This window comes from Plecotus auritus, assembly GCF_963455305.1.
Source record: "Plecotus auritus genome assembly, chromosome: 13".
In the NCBI taxonomy this organism is placed as follows: domain Eukaryota; kingdom Metazoa; phylum Chordata; class Mammalia; order Chiroptera; family Vespertilionidae; genus Plecotus; species Plecotus auritus.
Window position 1 is genome coordinate 21,955,959 of NC_137779.1, and position 21,242 is coordinate 21,977,200.

A 21,242-nucleotide genomic window follows, 5' to 3' on the forward strand; every position below is an offset into this window, starting at 1 on the left:
ATTTATTCTGGAAGAATGGCCATTGGCCAAAGAAAACAGAGATTCTGTTTTCAGGGTTTCCGGGGGGTGGGGGTGTGGGGCGCTGAGGTAGGCTGAGGGCTTTGCTGCGGGAAAGAATGCAGAGCCCAGATGTTGCCCTCACTGGAGCCTTTTGGCATTTTCATTTGCAAGGACAGGATTGCTATGAGTTGTCCCCTATTCTTGATACTTAACTCTTAATGTAACTAATTTGTACCGCTACGATTTCACAGATAAAAAGTGAGAAATCTGTTTTCCTCTTTGCAGCGACGCCCTCCTTTCTGGCTTTGTTTGCATTCCCTGCCCCTCTGCCTGCTGGTTCCAGTAATCCAAGCATTTATATGGCTCATTAAGCGCGTCGCACTCTCTGCAGCGCGGATGTAAGGATGTAATCAGGGTCAGAATCCGTCCTCTTTGCACTCTAAGGACAGGGCGGCGGGGCCTCTTGTTCAAGACTCAGTGGAGGCAGCATGAGTTGGCAAGACCAGAGAAAGGGAAGGGCTTCTGGGAGGGCAGAGCGGTGGGCAGCAAGCTGAGCTTGGCTGGCAGGACCTCAAGGTGCCAGGCTCAGGTGGGCCTTCCGTGGCTGCACCCACTCCGTACAGCTGACGTAGACTGAGAGCAAGCCTCCTCGCAGTAACACAGGGCACTTGCCACCCTGTCCGTGGGTAGGGGTGCTAGGTTGTGGAGATCGATTGCTCCCCCTTTATTTTCATTTCAGAACAGAGACTTAGAAAGCTGAATGTAAGCTGGGAGTCTCTCTAGTCCTGTTATATTTTGTAGACAACCATGGAGCAGAGGGAGTCATGGCTTGTCTGTAGCAAAGTGGGGACCAGAACCCAGTTTTCCTTGCTCCTGGTACTGGTCTCTGCTCTACATTCTGCTGTCTTTTCAGTCCCTGCAGTTGCCGGGGCTAAAGAAAGTACAGGAGCTAAAACGTCACTCTGAGTTGGCACACTGTCCGTGTGATCTAGCCGATCTGGGTGGCTTCTGAAGGGACAGTAACTGGTGTTTGAGAAACAAAGTTCTCACGTGGAGGCCAAACACTGATCCAACTATGGTTGTCTCCCACCTACCAATGTGTCTGTCACAGTTTACTAGTCACTTCCTGCTTCAGCCCACTCACCACCCCATGGTCCCCATTGTTTGTGTCTTCTCTGAATTGGCTTTTATCCCATCTTTCTTTGTTCTCTGCAGCAGATAGGATATGTATGGGAGATGTGTCTGTGTGAGAGGTCTGTGAGGAGAGTGTTATCTGGCTTCATGGTACACAGCCAGAGGGTCTCCAAAAATGAAACTTGCAGTCTTCGAGGGCAAACACCAATGCATGCCTAGGAATATGGTGTGTATGTGTGTGTGTGTGCGTGTGTGTGTGTGTGTGTGTGTGTGTGTGTGTGTGTGGTATGTGTATATGTGTATATTGGTTGTAAATGTAAAAATGTTCTTTAAAATAATGGGCTTAGATTTAGGTAGAAGAAGTGAGAGTGGGTGTGGGAAATAGGTGCAACCAGGCTGATTATTTAATAGTATATAGGGTTCTGCCTAGAAGGTGATCCGCCAAAATCTGTGATGAGTTGTAATGAAATAGAAAGAGCTGAGACATTGGAACCAGACATATGGCCTTAATTTAAGCTCAAACACTTACAAGCCAGTGTGAGTTGAATAATCTGCCTAGCCCTAACTGGTTTGGCTCAGTGGATAGAGCGTCAGCCTGTGGAGTGAAGGGTCCCAGGTTCCATTCCGGTCAAGGGCATGTACCTTGGTTGCGGGCGCATCCCCAGTAGGGGGTGTGCAGGAGGCAGCTGATCAATATTTCTCTCTCATCGATGTTTGTAACTATCCCTTTCCCTTCCTCTCTGTAAAAAAACCAATAGAAGATATTAAAAAAAAAATCTGCCTAACCTATCAAATTCTTCCTCTGTAAAGTTGGGATTAATATAGTATTTACTTCCTAGAGTCATTCAGTGAGGTAAAGCATGGAGAACATTCAGCCTAGTGGCCCCTGTAGGTAGTAAGTGATAAGTAATATTTTGTACAATCGGGGGGGGGGGGGGGGCATTGAGGACCAGAAAGAACATTCATGGACATCAGAAAGGGTTTGTGAACTGGACAACATCCCTTTAATCTGGTGTTAAAGCGATTGCCACTCAGGCAGAGTATCGGAGAATTCATCTTTGTGGGGACCATGCAGAACATCTTACCCAAATGCTTTCACTGATGAAAAACCCAGAGTGCACCAAGTTGATTTTCCCAAAACCATTCAGAGTGAGCAGCAGAACCTGGCTCCAAAGAGGCTCCGACTCCTAGGCCCTATTCTGCTGTCACATTGCATTCCTGAGCTGAACTCCAGTCCCTGGTATCACCAACCCAACCCTCCAGTCTCTGCATATATTCATTCATTCATTCATTCATTCATTCATTCATTTAACACCAATTTCCTGACCGGCTACTGTGTTAGGTTTTAAGGATCAACCCAGACATGGTCCCTAAGTTCATGGAGCACATAGGCTGAAGCAGAAAAAAGTCTTTGATAAAAGAAATGAAGTGAATGGAACGAAATATCACTGCAGGTAGAAGGTGAAGTCTATAGACTCAGGCTTCTCTCTGAGTGTCACTGTTGCATCCGCATCACTCTGAAAAGCTGGCTCATCGCTGGCCCAGAGGAACATTAGTTGAGTGAAGGCTGGTGAATGCACTGTGTCAGTGCAGTGTTTAGAAGTGTGATAGGGAGCATGTATAATGGGGGACTGACCTCCCAACCGAGGTCAGGGAAGGTTGCCTTCAGGAAGGGATGCTGAAAGGGGTGTGGACACTAACCAGATGAAGCGAGATAGGGCGAGCGATGGTGCGGTCAGTGAAAGTGGACAGGAGCTCTGGAGGAGAGGAAAGCACAAGCCCAGCTGAGCAATACTCCTGGAAGCCATACCAAGAGCAGCAGCGATGAGATGGATCACAGAAAACACTGGCAAGTGCCAGCAAGAACTACAGAACCTTCTGTTTATACAACAGTCTTCAGTCTGGCATACCTCCGTGAGCAACATCATAGTATTAACAATTCACAATGACAGGCCAGGAAGTACTGTCCCAACTTTAGCAGAGTAATGGAGGTCTACAGTCTTTGTGTGTTGTCAAAGTCACATATTTAAACACATGTGGGACTCTCTCCATATGTATGACCTTATTTGGCACTCTCACCAGCCTTTAAAGGTAGGTATTAAGATCCTGATACCATACTTGGAGAAAGTGAGGCTCAGCAAGGTTAACTAGCTAGAATGTGGCTAGCCAAGTTGAGATATAAAGCTATGTCTTTCCTAGCAACTGAATTGTACCCCCTCCCCCTGCCCCCAACTCATATGTTGAAGCCTTAAGTCTCCAGTGTGTATTTGGAGATGGAGACTATAAAAAAAATAATTAAGATTCAATGAGATAAAAAGGGTAGGGCCCTCATTTATCAGGGTTATTGTCCTAATAAGAAGACACACAAGAGAGCAATCATCTCTCTCTCTCTCCCCCTCCTTCCCTCTCTCTCATCTTCTTTCCCTCTCTCCAATCCTCTTTCTCTCTTTCCCTTTCTTCCTTTCCCCCTTTCTCCCCCCTCCCCTTTCTCTCTCCCCCTCTCTCCATCTCTATATCCACCTCTCTCTCTCTCTCTCTCTCTCTCTCTCTCTCTCTCTCTCTCTCCAGATGCTCAGAAGAAAGTCATGTAAGGACAAAGTAGCCCTCTAAAAGCCAGGAAGAAAGCCCTCATCAAAAATAGTTTTGGCCTCCAGAACTCTGAGAAAATAAAGATATGCTGTTTAATGCATTGGCCTATGATATTTGGTTATGGCAGCCCTAGCAACTTGATATAGTCTCAGTATACTATATCTGCTGTTGTTATCTGCTATGACACACCTCTTTCCTTAGTTCATGATAAAGAGGGACCAGAACCTGGATCATCTAGCGGTCAGACCTAGGTTTCTTCTGTTGGCCCTATTTCCTGTCACTGACACCACTAACTGAGGGGGTGATAGCAGGGTCAGTGGCTGAGCACTCTAACCCTACCCTTTCCTCTTGGTTTTTTTCAAGACCAAGGATGGACAGTCATAGACCTCAAGGTGTGGGCAGAGCAAGGGGCCTCTGACTGTCCTAGATCCAGCGCTGTGAAAAGACATTCTCAGAGTGCTTCCAGGTCTGGGAGAGTCAAAAGTTAGCACTTTTTTATGTGACTGAGAGTGATCATAGAAAAAAAGGGCTGTGAGGCTCTGTCTCTGCAGGGAGAGCTGAGCACCACCTGCTGCTTCATCTAAATGTCTCTCTCTCACTAGCCTCTGGGTCAACACCAGCATCTGATGAAGGGTCCAGTGTGGATTCACTAGCTATGTGTACCTCAGTGTTGCTTAACCTCTTTCTTCTTCCTTTTCAAGCATCTTTAAAATGGGGTTAATAACCTGTCTGTACAGCACTAACATGATGTCTACAAATCAGTAGATATTTTTATTATTATTAATGACTCCAAGCACTTCTACTTTACAATGAAGATTTTAGAATTAAGTCTTTAGCCCTTTTTGTCTTTGGCTGAAGCTATAAAACATTCCTATGAAGGTGATTTCCCCATGGAAACAATAATCGATCATCAATTTGGTCTCTGGGCTGGGTTCCTCTTGGTGCTGCTGTGTATGGAAATAGCACAATGGTCATCCTTTATAAAGGCCACCAAGTAGAAGGTATTTTTGTTGTTGTTGTTTTTTTGGGGGGGTGGGGGGTGGGGCAGGATCCTTTCCCTGAAACACATAATGGCATTTCACACGTGTGCATGTAAAAGCCATCTCGGTCTACATGCTTGCTACTTAAACTGTACAAACCAAATTCCTAGAGTCTATCTACTAAGGAGAAACCAACCAGGGAGGTGGAGCAGGCAAGCCTGTCTCTGAAGTAGGCTCAAGTTCAAAGGCATAGGCATTCAGGCAGGCAGAGGAAGGAAGGAACATGCGGTACCCACCTGCCACTGCTGATGAGGGGCTTATTTCTAAGACACACACAGCACAATGCACACACCATGCAGAGAGAAAACAAAAGACATAGATCACACATTTCAGATGGTTGGTGGGCGTCGTTTAGTCAATGTCAATGCCGAAAGCTTTGGCAGTGTCTGATGTGCACGTGGGAAAATGAATACCGTTTCGTTCTACTCACCAGATGCTTCCCTCCAACCACATCTCAGCAAATAAACAAATACATACACACAAGAAATCTCACAACAAGCTGGCCCTGGTCCGTGGTGTGAAACGTGGCACAAAGGAGATGGACACAGCAGTGTGGGAAGATTTAGTGAGAGAAGGACAGGGCTTCCAAGGGAGGCCGCCGTGGCTCTGGAGAGCTCTCCATCCGTGTGGGAGAGAAAGGCCTCCAGAGAGAAAGGCTTCGACGCTCCCGCTGTGGACAGAACAGTCCTCGTGAGGAGGACTCAGAGGGCTGCTCTGTTCCTTCCGATGAATGAGAACATGACACGGCAATCAACACGAGAATCATGATGGCAGCGGTTGACTTGGCTTAAAACTATAAATACAACCCCCCCTCCAAGTCATAGACTCTCACTAGAGAAGTTCCCTGAAAGTTGTGTCTCATTTACCTTGAAGGTATTTCCATAGCTCTACAACTGAACTGTCCCCGCGTTCTGTGTTCTTATGGCAACCACCATCAAACTGGGTTCTGACTTGGGTTTACCCCTTTTGGAAGGTGCAAACCTTGCCTTTCAGTAGACCAGGAGATATAAACACCACTGCTCCACAGGTGACAGGGGGAAGCATTTTGTATCTAAGGGTGGCGGGTTGAGCAGTATGGATGGACATAGGCCAAGCAGCTCATGCCTTCCTCCCTCAAGTCCCTCGAGCCCCTCATGTGGCCGAGCCCATGCGCCCAGGCTTCCCGCACTCACCATACAGTGTGATGCTGGTGTTGGTGTTCCCAAGCTTGTTTGTGGCCACACAAGTATAGTTCCCATAATCCTTTTCTGAAACATTGAAGAAAGTCAGAGTGGATATGCGCCCTTTATTCTCAATCCTTACGCCGTCCAGGCCGGTGGCTAGCCTGCAACAGAGAAGGCACTGCTGGTCTGCTTCCACAAATAGAGTAAAGCAGCGGACGGGAGGTGTTGGGAGAACTAAGACACCATAGGCTGACCCCACAGGGAGGCCTTCCTGCTCCCAAACCCCCTTTCCTTGGACTGACCCAGTTCCTGCACCTCAAACCATAAGCACCATGGCCCCATCAGCAGGAAAAGAGAAGGATGCTACCATTCCAAAGGCTACATTTACTGGTTCTCATCATCGAAGACTGCCATGTGTACAGCTAGCCTCAGATTTGGAAATAAGCTCATTTCGCCCATTTCCCAGCTTCCTCCTTTTTGTGTGTGTGTCCTTAGTTCTGGTTCTAAAGGAGCCTCTGTTATAAAGAAGGTGTTATCTTGGTTCCTCCCTTAGTGCATCCCTCTCCTCCCATGTAGGAAGCGCTCCATCAGCTCTGCTCAGGCAGCCCTGTTTCCATTCTCATGGTACCTGGTGTCTTCCCTGAACCACTGGAACTCGGCGGTGGGCACGGCAGAGGCTTCACAGCTCAGGATGCCCTTCTGACCAACGGACACACCCATGTTCTTGGCTTTTGAGATATAGGGAGGGTCTGTGGGGAAAAGGCAAAGCGATGTCATGACATGGATAAAGGGCACATTCAGTCGCCCTGCTAACAGATGGATTTCTTTGGACACCTTGCCTTCCCAGTTAGGTTACCAACTATTTTAGGGAAAAACCTGCTTGCTTGAAGATATCGCCTTACCCCTGCATCTTCTTTAGGACTTTAAACCAATTCCAAGCTATCAATTCTCCCCACTGGCTAAGAGCTGTGACAGTCACAGGAAGACTTGGATGGGGCACAGCAATCTAATCAAGTGTTTTCCTGATGGAGACAACTGGGTCTATCAGAAAACGGCATTGCCATTACCAGCTTGTCCCCCGTAGCCCCTCCATCTCCCCCCCCCCCCCCCCCCGGGATGCCCTGACAATGGTCAACTCACAGTTTACAGTGATTTTGACTTTCCGCACATCAGGAGCAGCCACATCGTTCAAGGCGCTGCATTCATACTCCCCCGACTGGTCACGTTTGATGTCAGAGATCTCCAGGTATTCATCCTCGCTCACAAAGCCCTGGCCTTCTGGGAGAAAAGGAGCAGACAGAAAGCAATCATGAAACTGGGAAACCAGGGACAGAGCACGTTCGCATCTAGAACTGAGAGGAGGAGGGATCCGAAGCCCTGTGGAAAAGGGATTTAAACATCAAGATTATAAAACGCCACGTTGGTCCAAAATGATGGCATTTGAAGAAAGGACTTTTCTGCTTGAGTCTTGGATCAATGCCTTTTTGTCCAACTCACTTTAACTTTTTAGACTATTTGGTGAGAAGATATGTTTTCTTATATGATTCCTATGAGGATAAACTAAAAGAGTACATGTGAAACAGGACAGCACATTACTAGAATTTGATATTTTAGAGAATCGCCGTGGTCAATAATATAACAAAGACTGTGGGAATAACTTTAGAGTATGTTAGTATGGCCACTTTAATTTTTTCACTATGTAGAAATGCCTTTGAATACAGAATACAAACTACTACTTTGTGCAGAACAAATAAGTGGCCACTTAACATGTTAATACAAATAAATGCCAAACAGCTGGTTTGGTTTTAAACTGTGCAGGAGAAGATAAAGAATGAATGAATGAATAAGAAAGGACTTTGTGACTGCTATGTAGTAGGTGGGCTATAAACTCTTGCCAACATAAACATGATAGTCCCAAATGATGGATCCACAGTTACTAGAATGCTGTCATGGATTAAATACCCGGCTTTGTGGGGGGCATTCTGGAGGCTTTATTCTTAGGCATTTGTGAAGCTTGTAATTCATGATCCAAAATATCGTGGGACTGCACAATGTACATTGCTTGCAGTCTCCATTGCATGCTCTTGCCACAGCCTGGCCCCTCTGCTGTATTCCTAATCCCATGGCCTGTGGTTTAGTGCAAAGAGAACAGTCCCTCTGTCTTGAAATACACATGTTCTAAGTTTTGTTAAACAACCAGGCTCCAGTGAAAACACAGCTCACACAAAGGCCAAGGAGATGTACACCAAGTGGCCAGATTATTATGATCTCTGAATGCATAATAATCTGGCCACTCAGTGTATATCCTATATAATAAAAGGCTAATATGCAAATTGTCCCCTCAACCAGGAGTTCGACCAGCAGGCAGGCCCACCAACCGCCCACGTCCCAAATTCATGCACCGGGCCTCTAATATATATGTATATATATACTGAGTGACCAGATTATTATGCATTCAGAGATCATAATAATCTGGCCACTCAGTGTATAGCCTTTTGCGTTTCTCAGAGGCCTGCTGCCTTATTCCTTTCTGTGCCCCAGGAGTTATAACAAAATACTTTTCAGGACTATACAAGCTCATCATAACTTTCCTCACACCCTCACAGAAGCATCTAAGTCTGGGTCCACCATCAGTGGACCAGGAGGGTATGGTGTCCCTCGGGGTACAGGTAGGGAAGGGTGCTTTCGCATCTTGCCTTTGCTCCAAGTCTAAGCCTTAGGGAGTCCCCATCCCCTCTGAGCATTTTCCTAGATTCATTCGTCAGCTCTTGCTGGCTTCCTTGCCTCCATCTCCACCCCAGGTCATGCCCAGCCAGGCTCTGCCATCAGTTTCTGGATGCTGGTTACCAAGGCCATCCATAGATGGTGTAGGGCCCAGTCATATATTTTTCAAGGGACCTCTCTCTGGGTAAACATTTGACTCCCCTAAAATTAGCACCATTCGGGTAGCCCAATGGCATGTGATCCCACTGAAGAAATCCTGCACTGGCTAGCAGAGGCAATCCTTTGGCCAGGCCACATTCCTGGAACTTGGGTGCTTTTTTTAAAAATATATTTTATTGATTTTTTTTACAGAGAGGAAGGGAGAGGGATAGAGAGTTAGAAACATCGATGAGAGAGAAACATCGATCAGCTGCCTCCTGCACACCCCCTACTGGGGATGTGCCCTCAACCAAGGTACATGCCCTTGACCGGAATCGAACCTGGGACGCTTCAGTCAGCAGGCCACGCTCTATCCACTGAGCCAAACCAGTTAGGGCTGGAACTTGGGCTTTTGACAGGACCTCAGGACAAGCCCACAAGTATGAGTTTTATAATCCTAAGGCACCTGGCTGAATTCATGTGAGGAATGACTGAGGGTTAGAGATTGGAAATGTGCCCTGAAGGGAAGGAATGGGCTGTGAGGTAGGTCCAAGCTCCCAGTCTGGAATGGGAGTGTGTCTCCTGAATGGTATTGCTGGCCAGGGCTGGTCTCAGGCACCAGAGGGAAGCTTAGAGAATTTCACGGAAGACAGTGCAGAGCATGGCGCCTCCTGGGGCTTGGGGTAGGGCCCTATCTGTGGGAATTTTAGAGTGATGGTGTTGGTCGCAGCTCTCAACCCCGACAGACATTTAATCAACCAGGTTAGTTCATATCGTAATTCCTCAAGGTTCATTCCTTTGTCCTTATTTTTCTTAGACTTAGAATTTCATAATTAAAGGAGATTCTAAGATCACTCATTTCATGGAGTCTAATAAAGATGAATATTGCCTCACTTGTTGAAATAACACTGGATGACCAACCTATGATTTATAAGCGTTAAACAACAATGAAATTAAACACACCAAAACGACTTTGTAGATTCATTGTACTGTTCCTTTTCTGTGATGAATAAATGTGGCAGGATCGAAAGTCTGGCTTCCTACTTGGAAGACTCTATTATTCTTTCAAAGTGTACTAGAGGGTATTTGCCACACATGATTCAACCCCACCGCATTCATCCAAACAAATGAGCAGCCAGCGTGCAGGGGGCCTGACAGGTGCCTTAGGCGGGGTCCCTGACCCCTCTCCTGGGAGAGAAAGGAATAGACCATATCATGCTGCACGATGTAGACGAGACAGATGTTGTGAAGGCCCTGATAAAGCAGGTCAATGAATATGAGTCAATGCAGGAGTGATGGCTGCACCAAGGGAAGGGTTCCGTTCATAGGAGAGACAGGCCAGTGTGCTAGGACCCCGAGTGGTTCCCCGCATTTGCGAATAGGACAGCTCCTGGGTCCTTGGTGGGGGAAGAGCGGGAATTTATTTTCACCATCTGTAACATCATTTTTATGGGATGGATATGTGACAGCAGAAAGGAAGGAAGGAAGAGTTTCTTGTAAAATGGGGATCATTACGATAATACTACCTCATTAGGTGAGAGCTGAATTTGTCAAGTTTGTGCTGTAAAGTGAGTGCTTCTCAGATTTTAATTTGCATATGAATTCTTCTGGGATTTAAAATATATAGAGAGAGATCTGAATCAGTGGGCCGAGAGGGGGGGACTGGGATTCTGTATTCCTAACAAGTTTCTCTGTGCTGCGGGTCTAAGGCCCACCCTGAGCAGTGAAGCTAAAAGGCACTGCCAACTGCTGCTCTAGGCTCCTCCTACTCACACATGTAGAGTTACCTGGGCCTGTGAGGTGGCCAGTAGGAAGGGCTACCGAGTGCCCGCAGTGACCAGGTCTCTGCAGACCAGCACATCAAGAACGGGGCTCCAATCAATGATTCTCTCTCATCATTGATGTTTCTCTCTCTCCCTCTTCCTTCCTCTCTGAAATCAATAAAGAAATATATTAGAAAAAAAAAAAAAAAAAGAACAGGGCTCGGAGGGTCCATGGAGGCTGAGTGCCTGAACCCCTAAAGCTACCATTCCCACCAAGTCTTCATGGTCTTACTCCAAAACACGCATCCTGCCAGCACAGTTCCTTTGCTAAGAAAAGGGAGGCGAATGTTGAAGCTCCTCCCGTAGCAAGCCCATTGGAGGTGATAAGATGCTATTTTCTTATCCACTTTGAGTCCTGGGTGAGCTTTAAAAGCAGGACAAATCTAGGTTGCTAAGTGCCTGGAGACCTAGGAAACCGCAGGGTTTGATGCTCTCCTGCCCTCTCTAGTTCTCGTTGCAATGGACAATTCTGATTCCATGCTGCAGAGCGAGGGGCAGAGGCAACAAACGTGGTAATCCACTTTGCTAGCTGCCAGGAAGCCAAACCACTGACTAGGAGGCAAAGGGAGGGAATGGAGGGTGGGGGCGGGCACAGAGAAACACGGAGGGAGGAAGACAAATGGGAAGAGGAGGAGGAGGAGTAGGGGGGGGAGGAGGAGGAGGAGGGGGAGGGGTGGGAGGAGGAGGAGTGGGAGGAGGAGGAGGAGGAGGGGAGGAGGAGGAGGAGGAGGAGGAGGAGGAAGGTTGCACTGGGGTGAGGAAGGGAGGAAAGGCAGCTGCAGGCAAAGTGGCCTGAGTGTTGTGGGAAACACTCTGAAGACACATTCAGAAGGGATTTTAAAAAGCTGGGCTGCAAGACCACAATACGTTCTCTGGCAGAATGTAGGAAAACAGGGGCTCCCAATGTGCCCTGCCGTTTTGCTTCATGGTGAGATGTCCTGTAACAAGCCAGTACCCAGAGGCATTATCAACGTGTCTGACACGTTCGGACAGCCCCATATAACGTGAGTGCAGGCAAAAGGAAGTGACTGTGAACACTGGCAGAAATATAATAAAAAAGAGGGGCCATTTCTTTCCACGGAGGAGCACTTCCAAGAAAAGTTCAGTTCACTGTATTAGCAAGATTATGATCTGCAAGGACACAAATGAGACCATTTATCAGGGGACGTGGGAGGTCCCTGGGCCAGGACCCCTCAGAAGCAGGGCACATGCCGGGGGGCTGGGGTTCTGTGGGTACCAGGGGTTTCTTCTCCAGGGACCGTACTATGACTTCACACAGTCACAGAATGCAAAGGACAAGCCGAGGCTGGGCTGGGACTGCTCTATCTCAGAAAGGGAGGAGTGAGGAACTGGCTCAGGGAAGGAGCCTAGTGTGACCCGTGGCCCTGACCTCACACCCACACGACAGCAGAGTTGAGTTAGATGCTGTGGGGGTGGAGATGGCGTGGAAGACAAGGTCCTTGACCCTGGAAAGTCTACAGTCCCACCAGCCCCAAACTGGGGCAGTTTACATTTTCCTGTCCCTGAGCTCACTTTTTAAATTCTTAATTGTCTTTAGCTCCCCAAGGGCAGTAGTGTGGGCCATTAGAGCTGAATGAAGCCTAAGCATTCAGGGGTGAAGAGACCAAATAGGATATACAGGGTACATTCTGGAAGCTTCCTGACCCAGCTCTTCCCTCCTTTCCAGTTGTCCTCCCATGCCAGCTGCCTCTGGGCCATCGATCGTGTCCAATGTTTTTCTTCTTTTGTCTCAGCCAATTCCTTGGAATTACAGAGTTGAAAGGATGATGAGGGTCAAAGGCGTCAGCCTTCCATTTTGGGGGATTATTGTCCCTCGCAGAATATCTTCCCCTCCGGACGGCTTCAGGGGCTGGCCTATTCCTATGCTAGATGACTCACATAGTCCAGAAAATTGTCCTCCTAGGCAGGCAAACGCTGCCTGGCAAACCCTTTGAAGTGATTAAAAGTTGCCTCCTAGCTGCCCCCAGCCCACCATCCCTTCTCATGAGCCATGGAAAGCAGCTGCTCTACCTACAGAAGTTAATTTGTGAGGTTAAATGTCAGCACCCATCACAGCTTTTGCCAGGAGACCTGTCAGTTGGTGACTCAGTGGCACATGCCTGGGTGCAGGTGCCATAGAGAAAATGAGCAGGGATATGAGAACGGGGAGAAGAGGACCAGAGTTCAAGGAGGCATCTACACAGAGAAGAAAAGGCAAGGGGGAGGAATGCCATAGGAAGAACTCGGATGAACAAGAAAGCTGGAGGAGAAAACCAGCAGCCAGAAGGAAGCCAGTGTAAGGGGGGAGTGGTGAGCACCCCACAAGTCCATCTGGCTCAAATGGTAGAATTTCTGGAAATGCAAGAAGTTTGCCTACTGTCCAGCACAGGGGCTACTATAGATGAGCATATTAATCCTGGCTTGGGAAGTTGGCATCAAATGCCAGATAATTAGGTGCATGCATCTGACCTGCTAGGCCACAGCTGGGCATTTTAACCCACTGGGAAAATAGCTTCGTGCCCACTCACTGAGCTACACGGTCTTTCAAGCTATCAGGAAACTGAGATTTTACTTCTGCAAGAGTGGACCACACTTAGAAACAGTGTGAGCTGGCTGGCATGCTGTGTATTTGCTGAACATCATGCCCTAGAGGTCAGAAGCAAGGGAAGGGCAAGGAAAGGACCTGATGCAGCCGTCCCCTCCCTCCTGCTTCTGTGCCCTCGAGGTATGTAGGATGTGGTTAGAAGTTCATGTGGAGATCTTCTCCCAAATCTTGTTACTCATCCATTTCTCTCTTTCTAGGATTCTGGCTGATAGAACATAATCACATATAATGAGCCACAAAGATCAAGAGGTTCGCTTTACTACTGTCAAGCTGGCCTACAATCGGGGCTTGCTTAGCATCCAAGGCTGATACGGCCCTTGCCTTTCACTCTATGAACTGAGGAAGATATCTAGACTTGTGCAGCAGGAATACTTGATTTGGGTGCTCAGTCACATGCCAAACGCTAGACCTGAGCGCATGGCTGCATTGCAGTGGGGAGCCCAGCATGAGGGGGGCCCCTGAGACCCCAGCAGAGGTGCATCAGGAAGGTAATGGAAAATGAGGAGTGCCACCTTCACTTCTAGATGATTCCCTCATCCCTGCTTAACCGGGCCGGGTGGATACCTGAGCAAATAAACTTTCCAATTACAATCGTTACCCATCATCCCTGGGGGAGACTGGAAGAGGCCTTTTCCTCCCAGGGAGGGCAGCGGGGGGTTTCCCTCTGGAAACCGGGGGCTGAGGATCTGGTTTCTCACTCCTTCCTAGAGAGCTCCTGGCCCTTTCTCATTCACATCCCTCCTGACACAGGATCCTTCTTCTTCTGGAAAATAGGAACATTAGAAACTTCCTTGAGTTGGATCTGGGACAAGGTTTTAACACTTGGGACAGTTTGGTTCCCATGAGCTCAGTATTGTATTGCTTGAGCTTGCTTCCTGTACAGCAGCCATCCCATTGTCCAAATTGCAAGCACGCTGGGAAGGAATTGCACTTTCTCCTTCTTCGAACTCCTTGTGCATCTAGGGTAAGATAAACCTATAGTGTTTGTTCACTCTACTGATGCCTACAGGCTTGGAAACTCTGAACCCAACCCCCCCCCCAAAACAAAACAAAACAAAACAAAAAAACACCGTCCCTCTCCACTTACTTATCTCTCCTGTTTCTGCCAGTTCCTGCCCTCCACCCCTTGACTCTCCTTAGAACACTGCTGGCAATAAGCACCTCGGGGCTCCCCCTCCTTAATTAAACCAGGGCGTGTGGACAGCAGTACACTCCATCCCTGCCTACTCGCAGCTCCCAGAGGCATCCCTTCACTGCATTGAAGTTAATGAAAAGTGTGATAAGCCCACTGTTTCATTTTCCCTTAATTAATACAAGCAATTGACTTGTGCTAAAGTCATTTTGGTTTGGATACTGAGCCTCTGGGTCAACATCTCACTCGCTGGCAGTGACAGAAGCTCCTTGTCTTGGGCTCAGATAACCTTTCTCAGGCCGAGGCCACCGGGACCTTCCCCAAGGAAGGAGCAGCTTACCCAGATCCAGGCTGCCTGCTGGCCTCCTTCCCTGGAGCTTAATGACAAGATCCATGTGTTACCATGAAAGTCAACTGAGAGTCTAGCGGGGGAAAGAGTACATTAATAATGCTCCCAGTAGCTGTGGGCACAAAGACATTTCCTGCCAATGGTAAGTTTCCTGAGTCGCTCGCCTATTCTGATGGGACAGCAGAAGATGACTAGAGAAGAGAGGAACTCAAGTAAGTCATCCAGTGGGCGTGTCCAGAAAGATCAATTCTGATTCACTGGGCTCTTTTTTTTTTTTTTTTTTTTTTTTTTTTTTCTGAGGAGGAGAAAAGCCAAAGATGAAAGGATGTGAAGGGTTCTGTCTGGTGGATGAGGCAGTAGAAGAGACTGTCAAGGAACCAATGTGCGGTGTGGTGTAGCAGGAAGTGCCTAGAGGTCTCCTCCAGGGGGCACACCGGAATCACCCAAAGAACACTTTACAACAGACCTTGTGCCCATGCTCACAGATTGACTGCACTGGCCTCAGAGGGAGCCCCAGTATCAGCCTTTCCAGGGGATGCTCCTGTACAAGGTTGACTGAGATGACACCTCCCCTCCCCCCGGTTAGTACACTGAGGGCTCTGTGGCCTTCACTCTCCAGGTGCCAGCTACACCTGTAGACTCCCAGGCTTCCTTTGCTGGGAAGGCACTCGGGGCTTGCAGTACACCTGATATGACTTGGGGAGTAGGAGCACCTGATGTGACCTAGGTTGCCCTGGCCTTCTCTGGGGTCCTGACAGTGCAGACTCAGGAACAGAAACACCATGTGGTGTCAAGGTGGCTCTCATCTGTCACTGTTCTGTAGCTGCTCAGAGATGGGGAGGAAAGGGTTTTGACAAGTATGAACGACTGTGTGTGTCTGACGGTAATGTCTCGTATTAATGGGGGAAATTAATTATTTCCTTTCTCTTCTAAGTCTCCTTTTCATGCAGATTTTGACAAGTAACTGCTTTTATTCCCTCCCCTTGATGGGTAGATTGGAATAATGTCTTAAAGGTACCACTAATCATCCACTTGAATGATGTGAGGCCCATTTTCCCGGGTTTGAGGGTAACTGGAATACAGGAAAACGATGCTGCTCTGTCTCTGTCCTCCTCTGTTTTCTCTAAAATCATCCCTTCTTCCTTATATGGCTTCCCTCCCGGATCCTTCCAAACCAGGAGACAGATGTTGTGAGGTATGGAAAGGGGCCTCAGTGGCAGTGAAGGCACAATGCTTGGCACCACACTTCCCCTGTCCTTCACCTCCACTGCCAGAGCTGACCTACGGGTTCACCAGGACAGCGCCAACAGGATCTGAGGGCCATGTGATGGCTTCTCCTCTGTGTCACTTTGCTCACATCTGGGATGCCTGGATGGCTGGTAAATGTTAATCCTGAGTGTCCCTGAGGGTGTTCCCAGAAGAGATTAGCATCTGAGTCAGTAGACCCAGTAATGACTGCCCTCCCCAATGTGGGTGGCCACCGTCCAGGCCTTTGAGGACCTGAAGGAACAAAAAGTTGGAGGAAGGGCAAATTCTTTCCTCTTGAGCTGGGACAGTCTTCTTCTTCAACCCCTGGAAATCAGAGCTCCTCTCCTTGGGCCTTAAGACTCTAGGTCAGCCGTGGGCAAACTACGGCCCGCGGGCCGGATCCGGCCCGTTCGGCTGTTCTATCCGGCCCGCGGAGCCGAAAGAGCGGAGGGTTCTCTTGCTCTCCCCTCCGCTCCTTTACTTTGAATTTATATTAGTTCACACAAACACTCCATCCATGCTTTTGTTCCGGCCCTCCGGTCCAGTTTAAGAACCCATTGTGGCCCTCGAGTCAAAAAATTTGCCCACCCCTGCATCTTACCCAAGTGCCCTTTCTCCCCCACATCCTCTGAGGCTTTGGCTCAGGATCCAGAGTTACATCCTCCACTCCCCTACTTCTGACATTCAAACAGACTGAATTACATTTGAGTAAGCAGCTTAACCATGCTGAGCCTCCTGTTTCATCACTGGTAAAGGTAATGGGGTTGGATTAGATAATTTTTAAAAAGTATTAGATCTACCATTTGATAATCAATAGCTGGTTGAAAAAAAATAATGTGTTCCTTCCAGTCATTGATTCGAATTGTGTGTGTGTGTGTGTGTGTGTGTGTGTGTGTGTGTGTGTGTTTAAAGAAAAACTATAGGAAAATAAGAAATACATCTATCTCCCTTGGAATCTCATGGGAAGAGACAAAGACATAGAAAAACCTGAAGATTCTTGAGCTTAAAATCAGAATGCAATTCATCTTGAGAAGCAAACAGCGATATTTACAACTGCACAGCCAACGAGCTGCAGAAAAGGAGAGACCATTTCCATCAGTTATTATTGAGGGGAACAATTTCTCAATCACCAGCAAATTGTAAATGGGGGCTATAGCTCATCGGGGAACTCTTGTATCATAGGAGTTATTAATTAGCTACGAACTTTGTCCAATTAGCAAGGACACTGATGAGATGGTGGGGAAGTAGGACACAGGGAGGACAGGAGGAGGCAGCCAAGTCAATTTCTGAGATGGAGGAGCAGAGCCCTGAAGGACCCTGGGTCAGCACCTGTGGAGGTAGCTCTCCGGCTGTGATGAAGAAACACTTGGCTCTGCTGCTTTCCTTGCAAAGAGCCAACCAATAAACAGGTGAAAGGAAGTGGAAAATGCATGCTTTACTGCTGTTTATTTTCTGTCTCGGCAGCGCTGCCATGACTACAGTGGGCATTGGCCTGGCCAAGAGGGAGCTCTGGGCATGGCTGCCTCTCTGACTGCTAACTTTGCTGGGCTCTCCACCTACAACCCTAGACACCTGGGTCCCTCAGTTTTGGGGGAAAGGACGGACTGCCTGTCTCATGAGAACCCCCTGTAGCTCTGTGGAGAATTCAAAAGCACAAACAAAAGATATTTTGTGTTCTCCTTTGATGTGCTGGGGTTACAGTGTGGGTCTCGGTATAAAGTTCTATCAATTGAGTGATGTACCAAGGTTCTCTGGCCCTCTGTTTTCTATCTTCCCCTATGGTACCACTTTAAATTGTTTCAATTTCAGTTAACATACAGTATTATATTAGCTTCTGGTGTATAACATAGTGCTTAGATAGTTACATACCTTATGAAGTGATGACCCCGATAAGTCTAGTATCCACTTGGTACCACATATAGTTACTACAATGTTATTGACTACTAGTAGCCCTGCGCACAAATTCATGCTCCAATAGCTCGCCAGTAGCTTGCTACTGCCCTCCAGTAGCTCTCTGCCTGCTGCCCTGCCCTCCTGTAGCTCCCCCACCACCCCCTTATAGTTTTCTACCCTGCCCCCTCCTATAGCTCTCCGCTGCCCACTTGTAGCTCGCTGCCCCACCCTCCTGCTGATCCGTGATCCAGTCATTACAAGGTCGATCATTACGCTTCAAGGCATAAGGACCATTTGCGTATTACATCTTTATTATATAGGATATTCCCTAGGCTGTACTTTACAGCCCACAACTGTTTTTATAACTCCACCCACTGGACTTCTTTGCCATGGAGGATAGGCCTCAAATCCCCTAAACTGTTATGGGTTCCACCTACTGGACCCTTTGTAACATGGAAGGCTAGTCTACTGAGAAGCTAAGTAAGGTATGTTTTGCTCTCAAAGCTGCAGAAGATGGGGCAGAGTGAGAGGAGCTCTCTTTCCCTTATCCCCCAAAGGCCCAAGGCTTTGTGATTTCTCAGTTCTGAGCTTCTTTCCTCAGCTTGTTAATAACTTTTGAGCCATGGGGTCTAAAGCAGTTGCTAGGCACCCAGACTCTGATGATCAACCAGGCTTTTATTTTAAAGAAGCAGGAAAACAAAGAGTTGAGTTTGAACCTTTCACTGGGATTTAAAGGAAATATTAGATACTATTGAGTAGGGGGAGAGTGGTGCAAGAGATGAGCCTGGGCATGCAGTGGGGAGTGCTTGAGGCAGGCTTGGAAGTGGTTTCATTTCAACAGCAGAACTGGGATACCATGGGAAGCAAGGCAAGAGCAGGAATGGGGCGGGGAGGCAGGAACATTCTGGAAAGTACATTGTAAGTTATTTTATCACTCTTACTGCTTTCCTGAGGAAAATTACTTTTGGCTCCTGGTTAGTGGATTCTGGCTCCAGGGGAAAATCCTGCCCCGTGCAATGACCTCAGGGAAATTGTAATCACCAGCCAACAGCTATTTCCATGTTTTGATTTCTCATCACACTTTCCCGCTTTCACATGATTAGCAAGAAAAGATGACTACCCTGTGCAAATCACATGATAGGCGGCATCATTTTGTGTGAGTTTGTTTATTTAGGGGGGTGAGTGTAAAACACTAGGACCAACAAATGGAAGCCATGCGATGCATAGCTATTGAATTGAATTCTCCTAAGCACATCATTCAGACTGCCCTCACTTGTATGGTCTCTAAGTTTAGACTCCAAATGACTAGGGGCGCGCCTTTCACTTCTGCGTCCAGCTCTACAGACCCAGCTTCCTCCGGGCCATAACCTGCTCTTGCAAACTAAGGTCGGAGCAAATCAGCATTTGTGCCCCTGCCCTTGGAGGGGTCGGCGACACTGGAACTCATCAAAAAGTGGGACCTGGGAGTCTGATTTGGAGGGGTAAGGACCAGTGCTCAGTGAGCCAGAGGCTGACTTCACAAGGTTAGGCTTCTGTGTCCTAATATCTAACCAGGAGCCCCCAGGCCCACACCATCCTGCTGGTGGCTCCTCTACAGGAGACACTCCACTGCCTCTTCCACTGGCTGCTCGAAGTGACAGCCCCTCAGCGGGGCCTGGGGTGAGTACAGAGCTCAGATAGGAAGCAGCCTGCACCCGGGCCTTCGGGGATGTGGGGGCAGGCCCCTACCCAAAATGGGATCTGCGGTTTTATGAAATCAGTTCTATGGGGCCTTTTGCAGAGAGGAGAAGGGCTGCTTTCCCTCCCAATTGGGCCACTCTATATGATGTACGAAGGACCCACTTGTGGGAAATCTAGGGCAGCACATTCATTGCTTCATGACTGGCCCGGCCGGCATGGTTCAGTAGTTGAGTGTCGACCTATGAACCAGGAGGTCACTGGTTCCATTCCCAGTCAGGGCACAAGCCCAGGTTGCAGGCTCAATCCCCAGTAGGGGGTGTGCAGAAGGCAGCCGATCAGTGAGTCTCTCTCATCATTGATGTCTCTCTCTCTCTCTCGCTCTCCCTTCATCTCTGAAGTCAATAAAAATATTATTTTTAAAAATTGTTCCATGACTGAAGGGATACATAATATTGACATATTACTAGTATGCACACCACCTAGAAACCGTGTGATTCTTAGTCTAAATGTTCATTTAGTTCTTCCAGTAGAATTTAATGATCACGTGCTGACCCTGGACAGAACAAACACGTCTGGGGCAGTGCCAGTCTGTGCCATCTGATTCACCCTCTTCCCGCGAGACCCTGGTGATTTTATGAACAGAGTGTAACACCGTTATGAAAGAATCTATCCCATAAACTTGGGTATGTTACAGGTCAAGCCCATCTCCTAAAACATAACAGTGACCTTCTTCAATGGCCTGATTTAAACCCTACGCTCCTAATACCAGAATGCAAAGGAGTTTCACTGGGCTTGCTCATCTCACTTCTACTTTATTGTGAACTCCTTACATCCAGTGCAGGGCCACAGCAGCAGGGTCACACACTCTGTCACACCCTCATCGGGCGGTGCCTTGCAAATGCTGGGAGCTGAGCTTGGACTGCCCATTGTGCCAAGGTATTCAATAGCTATGCATCGCATGGCTTCCATTTGCTCGTCCTTGGCACATCTTAGAGCTGGTGCTGTTGTAACTCAGAGTCCCCTCATTCCCAGAGGAATGTCCCCATCAGTTAGTGATGGCTGTCCCGCTGCTCTTTGCTTCTTATCTCTGGCAGGGCCCTCAGGACAACTGACATCACTCTCAGGACTACTCCATCAGGGGCTTGGAGCGGATACTAGCACAAGTGGGATATGAGACATAATCACTCTGCAGCACGGATAGCGCATTCGCTCTGCATTCCCTGGTGGTGAGGGCCAGGGACCCAGCACTGTTGATAGGATATTCCATTCTGACCCCAAGGAACCTTGACTCTTCTCATTGTGGCCTGATCTAGAAGCAAGTGATCTGCAATGAGACCAAACTGGATTGTTTCCTACAACTCATGACCACCCCTAACAGGCCCCAGGCAATGGGACCTAAAATCCCCGCTGCCAAAAAGGAAATTTCAAATTTGCCCTCATGAGAGAACCCCTCGAGATGTCACTCAGGAGAGCGAGTTTAAGTGCTGCTCTGTCCAAGGTCCTTGCTTATGTCTGTGGACATGTTGTAACTATGAACATCACACCTTTCATTTTCAAAAGCATCTCCATGTAGGCAATTATTATATGGTCACCCTACACTTAAATCATCCCAAACTCTAAGGAAGTTCTCTTGTGTTTAAATATCTTGAGCCTATCAGATGTCAATGAAGATCAAATTTGTATAACTCCTTTTTTAAAAAAAATTCTCACCTGAGAATATTTTT

At 47.8% G+C, this 21,242-nt stretch overlaps 1 protein-coding gene across 12 annotated transcripts in view; it reads right to left on the bottom strand.

Moving 5' to 3' along the window:
• The window catches only part of OPCML (opioid binding protein/cell adhesion molecule like), a 936,906-nt gene that overhangs the window by 25,770 nt on the left and 889,894 nt on the right, over positions 1-21,242 (bottom strand). For 3 of the 12 annotated variants that reach the window (XM_080649639.1, XM_080649647.1, XM_080649637.1), the window contains 3 exons: positions 7,067-7,204; positions 6,555-6,675; positions 5,936-6,010 (listed from right to left, as the gene is read on the bottom strand). In XM_080649639.1, the coding sequence (XP_080505765.1) occupies positions 5,936-6,010; positions 6,555-6,675; positions 7,067-7,204 (334 nt within the window). Of the gene's footprint in view, positions 1-4,999; positions 5,027-5,935; positions 6,088-6,554; positions 6,676-7,066; positions 7,205-21,242 lie in introns of all 12 variants that reach the window. The other 9 variants (XM_080649645.1, XM_080649641.1, XM_080649643.1 and 6 more) reach the window with 5 other exon arrangements.